Genomic DNA, 18,901 nt, shown 5'->3' with positions numbered 1-18,901 from the left:
TATGTTCTGAACTCAATGGACAGCACGCACAAAGCTAAGTTGCATAGAGACCTAGCTTTACGAGTGCTGACAACCGATGTTGTAACAGAGTATATAGAGAAGAAGCAGAGAAGAAGCTGTCGTTCGAGATAGGGAGTTGCCTATCGTGTAGAGTGAAAACCAAATTCCATTCTTTACCCATGGTTACTCTATTGGTCGGTGGTACTTATTTAAAACTTTCCATGAAATTTCAAACTAAATGTAATTTTAAAATAATTCGGAGGTATTTCCTGTATGCAGCTTGGTCAGAATAATCAATAAAAAAACACTTGCATTTCCTTTTCAAATCACACACATCGAAAATTATTTATAGGCGGAGTGCAAAATAGTACGAAAACAAATGTTAAAGGGGCTCACCAGAGCTGTTGAGGTGAAGACTGCCCTTAGTTCCGGGGAAAAACACCCAGCTTTTTGGCCATAAGGAATGGCTCACCAACGAGGTGGACGGGTAGCAATATGCTAACCAACAGTTTGTACCGCCTTCACCAAAACAGCTCCAGCGAGTCCCTTTAAATGTGTTTCTACAGTATTTCCAAGTGAGAGGATTGTAGCGACTCTAGCGAGGTAGTGATAGGGCTGCCCCAAAAACGAATACTTTTAAAAATTAATTAACAATAGTAAAGTCCTTAATTAAAGGTTACGTCGGCGCCGTTTATTACCGATCTGGAACGCTAGATGGCGACAGGAGAAGACAGTGTTGTATAGGATTTCCAAAAAAGTCCATACCCCACGATTGGCTGAATTATATGACGTCATACAAAGACCCTATTCTGGACTGTCCAATACAATATCAATCATGGCTTGCTAGAACCCGCGCGTAGGGCGTCCGTTTAGGGTATATTGTCGCGTCTTTTTCTTTCAGGATTCGGTTTCATCCGGTTTTCGCAACGGTTTTCTAAGTTTGAAATTCATTCTAACTTTGCTGTCGTAGAGAGCTGTACTAGACTAGTTTGTTACGATTTGAATATAAAGTTGACACGAATTTGTTGCTGTTTTTATAATTTTTTGTTACATTTATTATAATTTTCATAACATAATTTAAGAATTAATAGTACTAGTAACTGAAATATTAGAAAATATTTTGTAGTTTAGGAAAATATCACAGTGAGTGAAACGTTTGTTTTGACCAAGGCTTAGGAAACTTTCAAATTTTGGCTTTGGAAATTCATTTATAAGTAAAGATACTATGGCGACTAAAGGTAAAAAATTTAACTAAACCAATTACTGTCTGACAAATTAGAAATCCATTATGTTTTGCAGAACCTATCCATAGAATTAAGCTTAGTAAAGCAGTTTTTGAAAGATGGACAACGGAGAAGAATCGGTGGGGTATGGGAATAGGATCACAAAATGATAAATTTGTGACATTCCTGCTTGACAAACTGCAGTAAGTTTTTGAGGCCCCCAACACTCTTTTTCACAGTAATTATTATGCTGTTGGCTAATATATATTTATATGTTTATTGAAAACAAGCCAGGGGGAAATGTGTCATAAATGGACCCAAAGTGTGTTTGATACCACTGAGAAAATTACTCAAACTGACCCCATTACCACATTTGAGATGATGACATCTCCAGGGTTTCCTCCTCAAAGACATTATCGGCGTGTGACACCAAAAGGTAGATATTCAATGCTTTATTCACCTAACTAAGCCCGGGAGTTTATTTTTTCTTTTATTTGCAGATAAACCTTAGACTCCTACCTATAAGAGGCTAGGTTTGGCTATGGAGTCACCATTGGCTAATACGCCTGTTAAAAGAACTCCAACAAAACGGGCTAAACGTACCTTATTTGAAGTGGAAATGGAAGAGGAGGAAGAGCTTGAAAAGTAAACATGCCCTTTTCATTTGTGTTAAACTTAAAACAATCCTACAGTCTTGGTTCTTTCTAATTTGGGCAACCTTAATTCAGGGAGGAAGATGTAGATGAAATGGAAAGAGACGCTGATGAAGTAGAGCAGGAGGCATTGGGAGACGAACTTGAAAATCTAGAGTAATAATTTTTGGAATATTGTTTAATTAATTTGTTAGAAATTTCCCTAAATCTCCACAAACACTTATAGTAATGAAGGAGAATGTGATGATCTCAATTTTGAAAATGATTTTACGGAAGATGACGATAAAGATGCTGATTATGAAGAATTAATAATTGAGTACAATGAAGTAAGTTCTCCCACTTTAATTCTTCAATCTTCTTATAATTTCAAATTAATACTTATATGTTACTCTTTTTAGCCTGTGCCGCAAAAACCTAAACATCTAACGGCTGAAGAAATAATAAGGGAACCTATGTGTTTTGTGTTTACTCCTTTTCTGACATCTCTTGTTCAAAAAGCTTTTGGAACAAAGTGCCAATATTGCAAATCAGCCATCACCTACAAAGTTCATAGGCGAGCTACCGCCTTCATTTATACGTGGAATTGTTGCGAAGGATCAGGTGGAAAACATGCAAAGGTAATTAGTAGATTTCCATTGTTTTCTTTCAATCACAAATGCCTAAGGTATATCTCAACTCTTATAGGGCAAATGGGAAAGCCAACCGAATTTTCACGGCCTCTATGCTGGAAATTTATCACTTGCAAGTTCTATAGTTCTCTCTGGTAACCAGTACGGAAAAGTGGCGTTATTGATGCAACATTCCAATGTACATTTTTTTGGAAAAGACACCTTTTTCAGGTAATTCAGTCTTTTTCTTTATGGTGCTGGGACCCCATTCTGTAACGTCCATTCAGAGAAGCTACTCTGTTAGAACCCTATCCTATTATAAGGAGAGAAATACTCCATAGAGTACTTTCATTTTGCCTATATACAGAATTTTCAAATTAATATTTCTCATCATGCCTACAAACATATCCCTAGTAAAGATTCTGGCCAAAAACAATTCTTCCCTTTTTTTATTATGATCTACATCCTGTCACAGCCCTCCTCCTCTTTTGCTGTTTATAGTTTTGAAGAGAATTGCAAAATAAGCGTCCTTCCAAATAGAAATTTCAATTTTCTTTTATAGTTTTTCGTAAATTTTTAAAAACAATGGCTTACGCCCACGTTTCCGTTTTTCTAGTGGGTATCATTGTACCGCAGGGTTTGTACACGACCTGGAAAAGTGTGGGAAATTGAAAATAGGCCTAAAAAGTCAGGGGAAAATATTTTTGAATTAAAAGTCAGGTAATAGTCAGGGAAAAATATTTTTGAAGTAAAAGTCAGGTAATAGTGAGGGGAAATTGGAAGTAGTAATGGATAGGCGGGTACACTAGCCATACAGTAACCTCAAAATCGCTGTAGGCTGCAGGCAATTTCACACGTATTTGAAACTAAGGTCTAGAGTAGGCCTGTGCGGGTAGTGATTTTTGGGTTTCAGGTCGGGTACGGGTAGTTGAAAAAACTTCCAATCGGGTATCGGGTCAATTAGGCCTAGCTAAACTACCATTAGTCGGGTGCTTTTCGGGTAGCAAAAAATCATATCGGGTACTTATCGGGATGAAATACTTTTTTTGTGAAAAAAATAAGTGTCATGAAAGACTTGGATACCATTATGGCGAAAAGTACAAAAATAAGACGCTAAAGGTGGAATTCATAAACGTCGGACGCAACGCAATTTAGTACAGGCAAAAGCAGGGCGTCGTGCGCAAAAGGCGGAAGTTTGCGCACGACGCCCTGCCTTTGCCTGTACTAAATTGCGCTGCGTCCGACGTTTATGAATTCCACCTTTAAGCTATTAGCGAGGATTGAAATAATGAATAATACTGAGCATTGTGGAAAAGTTTACTCAAACTTAAGTTCTTCTAAGTTCAAGAAACTTTGCCAAACCAATACCCGATTGTCCTAAGCCTTGTCACGGGTAATGAGCGGGAAAATTTAAATATTCGAATAATTTCGGGTATTAAGAAATTAAGTTTTCGGGTATCGGGTCGGGTACCCGACCCGATACCCGACCGGGTACTCGCACAGGCCTAGTCTAGAGTTCCTGCACTGGAGCTAAAAAAACTGGGGGATATTTTCCTGAAGATCCTGAAGTTTTTAGTCTCTTGACAGCACGTACCAAGCTGCTACGTCACATAGAGACGTGGGTTTGCGCTTGCTGAGAACCCATGTTGTAACAGAGTATATACAAAATAAGCTGTCGTCCGAGATAGGGAGTTGCCTATCCTGTAGAGTGAAAAGAATTTCCTCACGCGCATTCTTTATCCATGGTAATAGTTTCAAAAAGAGGGCTAAAAAAATTGCGAATTGAATTTTTGTCAAAAGGAGCCTTTTTATATGAACTCCTTCGGTGGAAGGGTAAGAACACCCTTCGTCTCTACTCCCCCCCCCCTGCAAAATATTCTTTTCGCGGGAGGGATGAACAACCTTCGGCCCTGCTTTCCTCCCCCAGCAACATAGGGATTTTATGTAAAGGCCAATTTCAAAATAGGACAGGCAGACTAAGCCCCCCCCCCTCATCATTTTTTGACAGCCACGCTTTTGATGGAATCTGATGGGGTACAACTTCAATATTTTTGGTCTCAGGCTCTAAACCCAGTGACACACTGAGACATTTCGTGAATTTCAAGGTCGTCCGCCAAACACCAATGTATCTCTTGTGTGTAAAATTTATATGCTATTGGCTTGAAAGGCCAAATTTTCAGTCTGCAAGTGGCTTTACTAATTTATAGCGTATATTTATTTAGACTGTATTAACTTATATGATTAAAAAGGCCTAATTTAAATGAAATAGTATAATTTTAATTGCAACTAGCCTTTTTTAATCATATACATATTATAAAAAAACCGTTTCTACAATTGGAAAAAACCTGATATATACTACATCGTTGATTTTGGGTCGCCACTCACTGTTCTTGTCACGGCTTCTAAGGGACAGATATTATTTATTCTAACCGTTTCATATAACACCACCATTTATTAAAGCGGTAACATTGCGTCATGACAATTAATATCACATGTCATGACAGCACCAACTGTTAAAGCGGTAATATTACGTCATGACAATTAATTTCACATGTCACAGCTAAAAACTGTCGATTCTTATCAGGGGCGTCAACTTCATTATCTTAACACATTTTCTTTACTTTTTATTTCGGCTGACATTTTTACCATAACTTCGTTGTTATGGCAAAAATTATTTATTTTTAGCTTCAAAAAATGTCAGCCGAAATAAAAAAGTAAAGAAAATGTGTTAAGATAATGAAGTTGACGCCCCTGATAAGAATCGACAGTTTTTAGCTGTGACATGTGAAATTAATTGTCATGACGTAATATTACCGCTTTAATAAATGGTGGTGTTATATGAAACGGTTAGAATAAATAATATCTCTCCCTTAGAAGCCGTGACAAGAACAGTGAGTGGCGACCCAAAATCAACGATGTAGTATATATCAGGTTTTTTCCAATTGTAGAAACGGTTTTTTTATAATATGTATATGATTAAAAAAGGCTAGTTGCAATTAAAATTATACTATTTCATTTAAATTAGGCCTTTTTAATCATATAAGTTAATACAGTCTAAATAAATATACGCTATAAATTAGTAAAGCCACTTGCAGACTGAAAATTTGGCCTTTCAAGCCAATAGCATATAAATTTTACACACAAGAGATACATTGGTGTTTGGCGGACGACCTTGAAATTCACGAAATGTCTCAGTGTGTCACTGGGTTTAGAGCCTGAGACCAAAAATATTGAAGTTGTACCCCATCAGATTCCATCAAAAGCGTGGCTGTCAAAAAATGATGAGGGGGGGGGGCTTAGTCTGCCTGTCCTATTTTGAAATTGGCCTTTACATAAAATCCCTATGTTGCTGGGGGAGGAAAGCAGGGCCGAAGGTTGTTCATCCCTCCCGCGAAAAGAATATTTTGCAGGGGGGGGGGGAGTAGAGACGAAGGGTGTTCTTACCCTTCCACCGAAGGAGTTCATATAAAAAGGCTCCTTTTGACAAAAATTCAATTCGCAATTTTTTAGCCCTCTTTTTGAAACTATTACCATGGATAAAGAATGCGCGTGAGGAAATTCTTTTCACTCTACAGGATAGGCAACTCCCTATCTCGGACGACAGCTTATTCTGTATATACTCTGTTACAACATGGGTTCTCAGCACGCGCAAACCCACGTCTCTATGTGACGTAGCAGCTTGGTACGTGCTGTCAAGAGACTAAAAACTTCAGGATCTTCAGGAAAATATCCCCCAGTTTTTTTAGCTCCAGTGCAGGACCTCTAGGTAGACCTTATTTTCAAATACGTGTGAAATTGCCTACAGCCTATTACACGTATTTGAAACTAAGGCCTAGAGGCCCGTGCACCCGAGCTAAAAAAACTGGCGGATATTTTAAATCCTGAAGAACCTCAAGTTTTTTGTCTATTGTCAGCATGCATAAACCTAGGTTGCATAGAGACCTAGGTTTGCGCGTGCTGACAACCGATGCTGTAACAGAGTATATACAGAATAAGCTGCCGTCCGAGATAAGGTGTTGCCTATCCTATAGCGTGAAAACAAATTTCCTCAAGCGCATGCTTTTACTACCGTGAATTGATAGAAGGCCGGAGACCAAGGAGACTGTATAATAGGCGATTTAAAAAATGATGTTTCACATGGGGCGCGCGCAGAAACGCGGGAGGGAAAAATGCCATCCATCTCCGCTTTCCTCCCCCATTACATCGTTTGTACAGGGAACTTTTTAAAAAGGCCTATTATATATCCTCCTTGCTGAAAGCTCTCTCTCCCAATAAACGTGTTTTTCCCCTACCAACCTCCCTCCCTCCCTACCCCTCTCCCTCCCTCCCCAAAGACCCTTCGCTCGGGAGAGAGGAAAGGGCACGGAGCTTCTATTAACAGGGAGAGGAAACTTCCTTCCCCTCAAGTACTGTAAAGGCCCTTAGGAAACGTAGACACTATTTGTCCATAAAAAGGGGCACATTTTCAATCCCCCCCTCGGTTTTCACTGGTAAAAAATTGGAGCCTAAGTAAACAACAAAGATGGCCGCCTTCACTCGTTCGTAGAAAGACATAAGCCTCGGACTTTTTAATGTTTAATTGCTATAATAATTGGTACAATTTTAAAAATTAAAATGGATTGCGATTACAATCAGTTAGTTTGTAAAAAGGGGAAGAAGAAGAAATGTGTTTGCGGAAGCTGTAGAAGCGATTCACGATATAAATCGTCCTTTTATGGCCAGGAATTAAAGTTTATAGTCCGTACCTTTTTAGTCTTAGCAGGGAGAGAGGCTTTTGTCTCCATTTGTATAGTCACAAAACCTTTATTTTCAACATAATCACGAAGCTTAATATAATCTGGATTTGTTCAGAGCACAACGGAGCTACACGACCACGTTCAACGTCTTCAAACTTTCAACGGCGGTCGCGTAAGCCTTGTCTACAAGCAGGCGTCGCGTTCCTCCAACTTCCTTACGAAAAGAAAATGACGTCAGACTTTGTTTACATAGACTCTGGGTGCGCGCGAGGAATGAAAACGGTGCGCAGAACCGAGGTACGCTAAGAGCGAGGGGGAAGAGACCGAGTTTCCTCTCCCTGTATTAGAAGCTCCGTGGAAAGGGGAAGTAGTTTCTATCAATTCACTATGCCTCTGCATTCAAAAAGCCCGCGAAATTTAAACTACATTTCTTTCCTCTCTCTCTCCTCTCCGGGCGAGACGCCCGTCTCCCTCCTCCCCCTCTCACTATATACCAGGCACGGCAGGCAGGCAGTTCTCTCTCTACGTCCCGCTTTCAATTCGTTTCTCGGAGAGACCCCCCTTTCAAAAACGTTACCAGTGCCAGTGGCTCTCTAAGAGCGTGGCGCACATGCGCAATCGGCGCAACCGAGAGAGAAAAAAGTCAGAGAAGTTTGTTTACATTATTACGCGGCCGAGGCTTGAGTTTTACGGTGTCGGTATCTCGGCGATACTCCGATACTCGAGCCGCTTCGCGAATCGTGCGTGCCTACAGTGCTTCGGCGACGGGTTTCTCTCCGAGCTTCTCTCTCTCCGTATCGTGTACGCGTCTGGTAAAATAAAAAAAATCAGGGGTTGGGGGGGGGGGTCTTGTGGCGTGGGCGTCGGGTTTTAAAAAATTCCGAAAAATTATAAAAGAAAATGAAATTTGTATTTGGAAGGACGCTTATTTTGTAATTCTCTTCAAAACTATAAAAACGGTACAACTTTATGAATTCCGAACTACCCAGCAGCGGTTCCCACGGATGGGCCATGCCATTACAAAAGATGGGGGAGGGCTGCGACAGGATATAGGTAAAAAAAGGGGGGCAGGTTTCGTGCACCTAAAAATTTGAATCTTTGCCCGGGATTTGTTAGAAAGCATGGTGAATGATGTTAATTTAAAAATTTCGTAATGGCAGTTCTAAGTATGCAAACGTCACACCGTTCTATCTCTTAGCTCAGTGTAATCCCCCCTGATCCCACTACCAGGCGCGTAAGTATCCACTCTCATAAATGCGCGCCCAGAGGAAGGGATACATAGTTTACACCCCCTCTCTACCGCCACTAGTCTATAGGCAAAAATGTTATTTATATAAGTGAATTGCAACAAATTTACAAAACCTGTATGAATTTAAATAAAGGTTTACTAAGAAATCATTGAAATTATAAACATATTTACAAAACATAAAAACTTCAAACATATTTACAAAACATAAAAAGTATAAACATATTTACAAAACATAAAGAGTATAAACATATTTACAAAACATAAAAATTATAAACATATTTACAAAACATAAAAATTATAAACATATTTACAAAACAGAAAAATTATAAACATATTTACAAAACATAAAAACTTCAAACATATTTACAAAACATAAAAACTTTAGACATATTTACAAAACATAAAAAGTATAAACATATTTACAAAACATAAAGAGTATAAACATATTTACAAAACATAAAAATTATAAACATATTTACAAAACATAAAATTTATAAACATATTTACAAAACATAAAAATTATAAACATATTTACAAAACATAAAAATTATAAACATATTTACAAAACATAAAAATTATAAACATATTTACATAAATCTCCCTCTTTAACCTCCCCCCTCCCTCAGGCAACTCTTTCAATTACCCCGGAAATCTTCCCGGTTGGAACCCTCGGTATTCCCCATCGGGGCTTGGAAATGATTCACGAATACGCCTTACACAACAGGCTGGCAAAACCATCCTGTTGCCAAGGCCGAGGAACCCAAAGAGGGATAGACATAGATTCGCGTAAGCTTGAAATCTCAAGTTTGCGTTATCTATGTCTAAATTCCTCTCTAGGATTAACTCGCCCCTGAGGCGCATCGTCAATATGAGTACCATTGGTTCCAAACAAAATAATTGAAATTGTGGCCTGAGGGTTTCGCATTGAATGGTGCCCTGGATGGTACGACAGCACACATTCTCAAGCGCTGTTGGCATAGGCATACAGATTCCGCATAGGCAGAACTGTTGCCCCTGCGCGGGGGGTGAGGAAGGAGGGGGACATTCCCTCAATCTATCGCTAGTTTGTGTTTGTGGTGCGTCTCCGAGGCCAGGGTCGTCGTTTTCACGTAAAACTATTTCATTAAAACATTGAATATTATCAACCATTCATATTTTAGGCTTTGCAACTAAAATTGCATGAAAGAAACATGGAAGTTTGAAACTGATTTTAGTAGAAGTGTGTGCGTGTTAGTTAGGGTTGGTCAAAGAGCGTTTACCCTAGGTTCGGGAACCTTATTCAAACCAAGGAGGGTATAATGAAGAGGTGTAGAAGGCTGAGGTTGAGAGTTCTCGCTTTGTGCATTTTGCAGCATGCTGGCGTATCTTTCACTGCCCTCACATTGGTTGAAATACAGTAATCGGGGAATTTTAAACTTCCCCCTCTAACTTCTGTTCATTCAGCGCGCCATCGCTTTCGCCTCTCTCTTTCTCTCCAAATCGGCCACTGTCTTCCCCTCTTAAATTTACCTTTAGCTTCTCTCTCTCCAAATCGTGCGCGCGTCCAGGAAAGGCCAGACGCTTGAACCCTCTCTTAAATTTTACCGTAATTATAATTCCATAATTCCGTGTAAAATTAAAAACGAAAAGCGAGAACTCTAAAAATGCCTTGTCAAAGCCGTTAGCTTCTACTTCTCTTCTTTCTATCCTCTTCGTTTAAAGTATAGGGTCCTCGCCTGTGACGTCATTTCATTCCCCCTTTCCTGTCCCCTTGCTGTTTCCAGGAGTATGTCCTTTCAACGCCATATTCACTAACCCGTAAACCGGCTTTAGACCCCTACTTCTTATCCCATTTTTTTCACGCAAAGACCGTATACATAGTCGTGTTCAGTCAGAATGTTATATAGCATAGAAAGTAGGACTACTGAAGTCCAACTGAACACAGCTATAAATGTCTATGGAAAGAGACTTGGAAAGTCTCTGTTATTAGACAGTTAGAAAATGTCTTACTTTCTCCTAAAATGGCTTCCGTTTCCGGAATCAACCTGGCCAATCTTCGGAGAAGTCTATCTTTAGTGGTGATATCTAGACCGTCGATAACATCCTACAAAAAATGTCGTTTACCTTTGAATGTAATTAAAATATATATATATATATATACGTACATCAACGGCTCTAGATATATTTTCACTAATAGACGGCCCTGCCTCGGCAGGCACTACCAAAACCGAAAATGCCCCCCTCATCGCCGGGTCTTGCGCTTGTCGCACCCTTTTTAGAGCCGGTTGCCGTCTTGCCTGGGCACCGCGACTCCTACGTTTTTTAGGAGCAGGGGTGGGCTATAAAATTTATATTTTGTCCTTTACATCATATGAAAACTAAAAAAATGGGGCTGTCATTCAAATCATGCGTGCATGCAATATTTATCCTCGGATGCTTTATAAACTTATGTTAAAATGGTCTTTAAAGAAATCTGGCCAATGAACAAAGAATGACTTAGGCTAATTTCACGCTATGCCACGCTTGATGCGGCGGTCGCAACACTAAATGTCCCGGACCGTCAAACTGGCCTTATTTTATATTAATTTTAAAAAGTCAAAACCTAACCTCCAGCTCGGGAAGTTCTTCTGAGGAAGAATCTTCCTTGGGATCCTCATCTTGAGAATTCGAATCCTCGCTTCCTCTTTCCAATTCTTCGATGAGGTCCCGAGTTGGCTCCCCTGCTCTTCCCACAATTATTTGAGGGTCTGGGGCGCGGGAGGTGCTAGGTCTTTGCTGGTTTGTGCAAACTAGCACCTTTTTGCCCACAAACCCGCAGCTACATCGATCGGTGCACTCGACACCATTTGCCCTACATGGGCACCCTAGGCGCCCATGGGCTCGAGCACACACGGACCGACACGAACAACAATTAGAAAAGGGGTCGGCTGAACCCGATTTCATTGCAATTGGGAAGTCTTCCATATTTTTGAACCTTTGTAACGTTGCCCGGATATGTACGTTACAGGTCTCTCTACGAGCGCGATTTTAAGTAGCGAATGTAGGAGATGTTAAAAAGTGACTCTTCGTTTTGAGGGTAGAAATAGAACTGATATTTTATTATTCGGAACAACAGTCAACCTGTCATAAAACCATTCGGAGAGACTTTCTTAACATCTCTCCGCCAAGTCATCAAGCCATAAATTTAGGTAGATTATCGGAAACTCCAATTAGTGCCTAATGGCATCCTAGTCCGGGAGGTCAGGGTCACGAGGACCACCCCAGCTAAGATGACAATAGGACACCCTAAAGGCATAGAGGGTTGGAGAGTATGGAGACGCGCGGCTTTTAGCGACTATACGGCGAGTGAAGTAGCCGGCCGTTACACCTTCTACTCTCAAGAACACAAGTTTTAAAATGAAATGAAATGGTAGAGTGTTGGTTATGCCTGATTCGGCTGTGGGAAAAAGTGAAGCGAGCAATTTTAGCATGTTGGCGTTAAAATCAAAGGGGGTGATCACTTTTGGTTTCGTGCCTAATAACCAATGGATAAGGAAAAAGTAATCGTTGTAGACGCTGTACCTTTTACTACAATATAAGGATTATGCTTAACCTTTAAAGGGAGGGTGAAGTAGAAAATGAAGTGATTTTTTATCGATTCTTCTACCAATTAAAAAACCAGTCTGTATGGTGTAACATTCGGAAAATATTCCCGAGTGATTTTAAAATTAAAATTAGGTTCAGATTTTAATAATAATTTTAATTAAGGACGTCCGACCAATCGCGTAACGCCCTGCCTTTTTGTTAACCAAATTCTCGTGTCACGCGCCATGTCTCGCGCCACGATTGTCACGTCGCGCGCAAATTTTATCAAATCTCGTGATAAATTTCATTCAACACGGAACGTGTCACGAGAATTTTGTTAACAGAAAGGCACGGCGTTACGCGATTGGTCGGACGTCCTTATTTAAAATTATCCTTAAAACCTGAGCCTAATTTTAATTTTAAAATTTTTCTGATGTATTTCCTAAATGTTTCACTATGAAGACTGGACTTATAATTTGGACAAGAATCAATAAAAAAATCACTTCATTTTCTACTTCACCCTCCCTTTTTAAGTGGCGTGCGCTTGATAGCGCTAACATGCTTACATATAATACCTTTGAACACGAAATCTGATAGTGATTATCCCCTCGATATAATTATAGTCAGGCTTATCAGCTCCTCTTGTTGGTTGCCCCAAGTTTTTATTGTTGTGCTAAAAGCATTCACTTGGTTATTTTGTATACGAGAAGCTATGGGAAACCTTTTACTTTTAGAAGGACAGGATGGTTGCAATTTAGGGGGGGGGGGTACAGAGTCAGGACCAAAAAACTTAATGACTCATGGGACAGACAAGGAGATTGGTTAAAGAATTTTTAGTTTTCCGATGCTTTTGAAATGAAAGCAATGTGTTTTTACTGTTTTTCTACTACAAATTTCTCATAGCGTTGGTGTTGGGTAAAAAACTGAAGAAGTACAGTCAAAACAAAACTGGAGACTTCAGTTACGGTTTTAATATCCATTAAAAGCACTCAAAACGGTGTATCCCTCCCTCTAGGCGCCTGGCAGGGGGATGACACTGAGCTAAGAGCAAAGTAGTCCATACAAGAGCGCGACCAGAGGGAGGGATACACCGTCTACACCCCCTCTACCGCTAGTCCCGTTACTAGTCTATAGCCTTAGATCGTTGTTGGGTGATGTACAACCTTAGCACATTGGAAAGCACACGGACTAATGCAAAATGATTATTGCCTTGTTTGAGAATGATAAAATAAAGGGGCTAGATAAAATTCATCCCCTCTCACCTTAAGAGAAAACGATGTATAGACATGGAGACCGGGGAGTTCTCGCTAGCGAGCATATATCATTATTATTAAATTGGGCATGAAATTGTTTTTCACCATCAGCTATCAGCTTCATTTTTTGAAGCCAGCTGTTGATGTTTTCTGGGAGAGGACGCAAAAAGAAACTTTCGAAGAATTGTCGGGAAAAGAACTTGTAGTAGCTGGAGATGGAAGGATGGACAGTCCAGGGCATTCCGCCATGTTTTGCACGTACACTTTGGCAGATACTGAATCAAAGAAAATCATAGCTATATCCAACAAAGACGTTCGACACGCTGAAGGGAAAAGCCCGAACATGGAGCTCCTGGCTTTCAAAGGTGCTTCCAAAGAGGTTCTGGAGCTTGGCGCCCAACACAATGTCAAAGTGCTGGAAGTCGTCACAGATGCTCATTCAGCAATTTCAGCTGAGCTAAGTTAGTTTGAAGCACGACGTTAACGTTTGGCGATTTTAGAATGCATGGTATATTTATGAAAAAAAAATTTATTTGCGACTATTCGTAGGGAAGGAGGATTCTTGTTTGCCAGGTGTAAAACACTCGTGGGACACGTGGCATGGTGGCAAAATAATATTAAAGAGATTGAACGAAGTAAATATGTTTCCATTTTTAAATCTCTTGTCACACTCTTTATCAAGTGAATGAAACAGAACGTGTTTCATGTAGATTGGACTGAAATCTAAAGAACATAGAGATTTATGTCACTGGGCTCCTCTACTACGTAATCATTTCTGGTGGTGCTCCAAAAATTGTCAAGGACAGGTCTTCACTATGAAGGTATTGTGCTATGATTACCTTGAATGAATCTTGAAGAACAGGTGGTCATTTGAAATCCAATTATTTATAGAGTTTGTGGTTGACTTGTCTCCACCATGTTATCAACGAGCATGAGTGGCACTTGGAGATAGGCATGTTCAATCATTGCGACCATGAACCTTTAACTGAAGAGCAGCTGGAAAAACACCCCTGGTTACAAGCCAACTCTCCCACTTTCTTAAAATTAAGAAGCGAAGTTATGAGGAAGTACCTCTTGAAAAATATGGGATACTTCACAAACTTTAGGTATGCGTGAGTACATAGAGAGATGAACTGTACCACCATTCATCACGCGCAAATCTTGTTTGTTACAGGCACACAGGCTTTCTCGAAAGTTACCACAGTCTAATTCTAATGTATGCCCCAAAAAGAATCGCTTTTGGGTATGTCTAACTTTGTTTCCATCGTAATCACATAGTAATTTTTGTCTGTGATGTAGCTACTGGGGCTACCAAATAAGGATTAAATTAGCCGCCATAGACCACAACAAGCACTGTGGAAGGCCTCGGGCTTGTAGACAAGATGGACAGCCAAAGTAAAATCTCATTAATATACTTATTATAGCCTATGTGTTTGTGAAATAAGCATAACGGTCATAAATGTGTGGATTCCAGAGATACACGTGCCTACAGTAAACGAACGAAGGCGTGGTACATTGTGCCAATATATGAGAAGAAAAAATATTCTTATATTCCGGAATTAATGCGGATCATTTTTGAACAGAGGGAAAACTTCAAGGTAAAAATAAAATCTGTTCTTTTTCAGCTATAAATTTATTATGATTTCTAGGGGTCATTGAAACAAAAAGTACCACTGGATGCTGATCACCCGTTAAGGATTGCCAAAACCAGAGGAATGGTAGAAGCCCCTTCAAAGGAGGAATTAAGAGAGAAACAGATATCTCGATTTTAAATAATAAGTAATAACTAAATTTCTTGGGAAATGACCGCAAAGCGACCCCCCACCACCCTAATAACTCGTAAGTCATAGGAAGGGAAATTTGCGGTCATCGTGCACTGTCAGTCCTTGAAGGGAAATGAAATCACTTTTCTAATGTCAAAAATAAACTTCAGCAATATACGAAATAAGAGGTTTCGACAGTTGGAATGCTGAGGAATCAACGCTTATTAGGCTTGGGATCCTAGACATAAGAGACCCAACAAAGGCTTGGGATCCTAGACATAAGAGACCCAACAAAGGCTTGGGATCCTAGACATAAGACACCTGAAAAATCCATCACCACCCTCTTCTTTGGACCAACGTTTCTCGTCCTCATCACCAACGGGTAGGTAAGATGGTGCCTGCATGACACAATCACTGCTATTTAGTATCAGCTCTGGCTTGATATTGATAGCCTGAAACTGACGAAACAGTTTGTTGATGGTCCTTGCAGGTCTTGAGCTAGGGACCTTGTAATGGATGCAGCGAGATGGCGTCATTTGGCATTAGTGACCTTTCATCCCGCATATACCCGCTTAGTCGGTATTAGTTAGGGGCGGCATGGTTTGGGCTGACTTGGCGGTATACCGGTGTCTCCTTGGTCACTTAGATGGACAACACATCCCCATACGATAAAGGACTTCAACCATTGAAATAAAAGAGAACCAAAGCACGTAACGTATTATTACTTTTAACGTTACTCTAAACTTGGCCTTAATACATCAGTTCATATTTCTTGTTTTATAACCCTCATACTTTATGACATCGGAGGAGAGGTTCCTCAGTATCACCACCATGAAGGGGCCGGATACCTTCCCGCAATTGGAAGCGCCTGAGGAGTTACCCACATCGGAGGCATCAGCGCGGAAGGACCTGCATACCAATGTACCGTTACCATATCTAGATGAGGAATGTACCGAACGCCCTGGAAGCGGAGTCAACGAAGGAAACATGATGCGCCAGTGTCGAACGAGAAGCCTAAATTCCTGTGCCACAAGCAACCAAGAAAGTCGTTTTGTATCTCAAGCGATACAGGCTCGAGAAGAGACGCTGTAAAGGAGTTTTCCTCCGCGGTCTAACCCGGTTTCTCCTTTCCATTAGTTAGTATGCTGTGGCATAGGGGCTAGCCACCACCCCTCTATGCAATGTAAAGGGACCCACCTGTAAACTAGCCACAGGCTTAGTGTAGAAATCCCTTCATAGACAAAGCCTAGTTATTATTATTAGTCCATCTATATCTATATAAATCAAAGTCCTGACAGACTGATAATCAACGCCCAGCCCAAACCGCTTACCCTAGAAAGCTGAAACTTTGCAGGAACGTTACTTAAAAGTAGTAGGCGCGTACTAAGAAAGATTTTTCCAATTCGCCGCCATCTTAAAAAATGGCGCCCACAAATGTAAAAACTTCTCCATGCAACAAAGCCCGCGCGTTTCAACCGATTTCACAAATATTTAGTACACTGGCAACCTATAGACGGGCTGAATGGTTTTTCGGGTTCGATTTGTTGCCATCTTTTTAAATGGCGGCCAAAAACTTAAAAACCCTTCTTTATGGAATAATGACCGCGTGAACAGTAATAAAAAATGTCCCTAGGGGCTGACGGGCAACGCTGAGTGCCTTTGCTCCTACGGTGCTACAAAAATATTATTTATCTGTTAAATCTAACCATTCTTTGTATCATTTTGATGGAAGTTCTTATTACACGCGAGCGACGCCACCAGTAACAGCTAGTCAGAACATATATATCAACCAATTTTTAAATTTAAATTAAATACAAAATTTTACTTCCTAATTTTTACCTACTACTATTTTGTTTAATAATTATATATTTGTTATGCCTAATAGGATTATCGATTGTAACATTTTATATTTCTGTATAATTATCATATTTGAATGTGTTTGGGGAACAAGTAACGGACGCCGCCACGAGGCGTCGTTTTCCGTTTGTGACCTTTGATCCCGAATATACGCGCTTAGTTACTTTTCATTTAGGTGCGGAATGATTTGGGCTTGTTGGCGGTATACGGGTGTCTCTCACTTAGATGGAAAACTGTTGGAATAAAAGAACTAAATGACGTAACGTATTATTTATTAATTAATTAATGGACTCTATAGTAGTAAGATGTTTTCTCTGGCCCGCTAACTAGCTTTAATGTACGGATTGTACGATTTGGTCTGTTACAGCCTTACTGGGCTCAGCAGATGGGATATTAGGCTTAATAGACACCTGCATTTGCTAGACGTTGATACTGATTCTTTCTCTCCTTTTTGCTGCAGCTACAGTGAGGGTGCACAATATGCATTTGGCATCAGTGGTGGGACGTGACCCCTCCCACAATAATAATGACTATAATTAAAGGGTTCCACATCCACAAGTCGCTTGGTACGGATGAAATGACACTACCTAGCTTAAACTGCACTAGGTGAAAGTAGCGCCATTGTCGCGGAGCAAGATTTTTCCAGTGGAAAGTATATGAAAAGGAATTGCTGACCGACTTCAAAATATATTTCCATTGCATATTTTGAGTTTCTATTTTAGAATCAGATACCGCGGTGAACTTCTTGCAAGGTTTTACAATAATAATAATAATATTGGCTTTTTATTGGAACAAGCATTAAGGTGGAGTCCTAATTTACAATGATGTCCAGAGTTAATTTAATAAATAAAAGTAATGGATAATAACTTAGATTAAAAGTATAGAGCCTGTTTACAGATAATCCCAGCCTCATTGCCTTAATTTCTGTGCCACGTGATTGCTCATGGCATCTTTAAAAAGCATTATTGATGTTATTATTTTGTGGTGATTTTCTAGTTCATTCCAACATTTTATGCCTTGAAATTTTACATTCTTGTCTCTAACGCGCGAGTTACAACTTTCAGGGTAGAAGTTATATTTGTCTCCACGTGTTCTTATATTATTATTTCCCTTTGGGAACCAGTTTATTACATATTCTGGGAAGAGACCATTTCTCACTTTAAACATGAAAATTAACCGGTCAAAGTAGTAGTTGTAGTCCGTGGTATTTATATTTGCGACTTCCGTCGCGGAGGAGTATTTTCGAGTATTGGATATAAATGTATGTATATTTTTGAAAGTAATTGGTTTATTTGTTCACTTTGTTTATATATTGGAAACAGTAAGTTGTCCCTTTGATTACGTGTGGCAGAATTGGGCTCAAACATGTTTATTTGCTATTACAATTATGAAACTAAATTAGTCAAACGCAAAGGTGAATCTATTTCTTTTCAATGTCAATAAAGGATCAATGTATTGTATTTGTGGTTTATCATTATAATAAGCACACAGTAAGACCAAGTGTAAGTCACTGAACTAAATTAAATACTTCCTAAAATAGGACGAATGCATTTCAATATCGTGGCTATGTAGGATCACATCCGCAAACCAAAATTTTGGAATAAAAAGAGTATAAAACAAGCGTTCAATATAAAACTATTTTATTTTTTTCCCGAGTGACCGAACATTCTCAAATATAATAAGTAAATCTTACACCTTCATTTCAGTTTAGACCATCTAAATAATCAAAAACAAACCACCCTTTCACAGCATGAAGTTAGAATAATAAACAGCCCGCGCCTTCAAACCGTCGTCTGCTCTAAGTCTAAACTGTTAAATGGCAACTTATGTCCAGCACTGGTAGAAAAAAAAGGTCTGATCATAAACCAACCTTAAAAATTAAAGGTGGCAGCACATTCTTGGATTTTTTTGAAGCTGTGCGGACAAGTACAACTCTAGGGGCGAATCGTGAGCAGATTTCCGCTTTAAAACTATCAATATATATTGGCTCGGTTCATGCAAGATTGTACGTCGGAA

The 18,901-nt window shown here is 39.7% G+C and overlaps 2 protein-coding genes across 8 annotated transcripts; one reads left to right on the top strand and one right to left on the bottom strand.

Moving 5' to 3' along the window:
• The first annotated feature begins 1,522 nt into the window (after positions 1–1,522).
• Positions 1,523–18,345, top strand: LOC149719798 (uncharacterized). Of its 7 annotated transcripts, none has more exons than XM_089855962.1 (17): positions 1,523–1,659; positions 1,724–1,868; positions 1,952–2,032; positions 2,103–2,202; positions 2,275–2,493; positions 2,561–2,715; positions 13,377–13,726; positions 13,815–13,900; positions 13,976–14,086; positions 14,157–14,371; positions 14,440–14,508; positions 14,565–14,660; positions 14,740–14,863; positions 14,915–15,044; positions 15,199–15,410; positions 15,519–17,144; positions 17,346–18,345. In XM_089855962.1, the coding sequence occupies exons 2-14, from the start codon at positions 1,765–1,767 to the stop codon at positions 15,035–15,037; spliced, it is 1,833 nt and encodes a 610-aa protein (XP_089712088.1). In that variant the 5' UTR covers positions 1,523–1,659; positions 1,724–1,764; the 3' UTR covers positions 15,038–15,044; positions 15,199–15,410; positions 15,519–17,144; positions 17,346–18,345. The 7 variants fall into 7 exon arrangements, with proteins under 7 accessions (XP_089712088.1, XP_089712087.1, XP_089712086.1 ...); XM_089855961.1 differs by having other exon boundaries at positions 17,253–18,345; XM_089855960.1 differs by having other exon boundaries at positions 15,519–18,345.
• On the bottom strand, positions 9,073–12,771 carry LOC149719799 (uncharacterized). Its single transcript, XM_089856011.1, has 4 exons — positions 11,056–12,771; positions 10,614–10,787; positions 10,459–10,552; positions 9,073–9,584 (listed from the first exon to the last, which is right to left on the bottom strand). The coding sequence occupies exons 1-4, from the start codon at positions 11,410–11,412 to the stop codon at positions 9,109–9,111; spliced, it is 1,101 nt and encodes a 366-aa protein (XP_089712137.1). The 5' UTR covers positions 11,413–12,771; the 3' UTR covers positions 9,073–9,108.
• Positions 18,346–18,901: the final 556 nt, after the last annotated feature.

This window comes from Phalangium opilio, unplaced genomic scaffold (genome assembly GCF_054372755.1).
Source record: "Phalangium opilio isolate 3A_F unplaced genomic scaffold, DU_Popi_V2 ptg000002l_1, whole genome shotgun sequence".
Taxonomy (NCBI): Eukaryota; Metazoa; Arthropoda; class Arachnida; order Opiliones; family Phalangiidae; genus Phalangium; species Phalangium opilio.
This window is presented reverse-complemented; position numbering and strand designations above follow the sequence as displayed.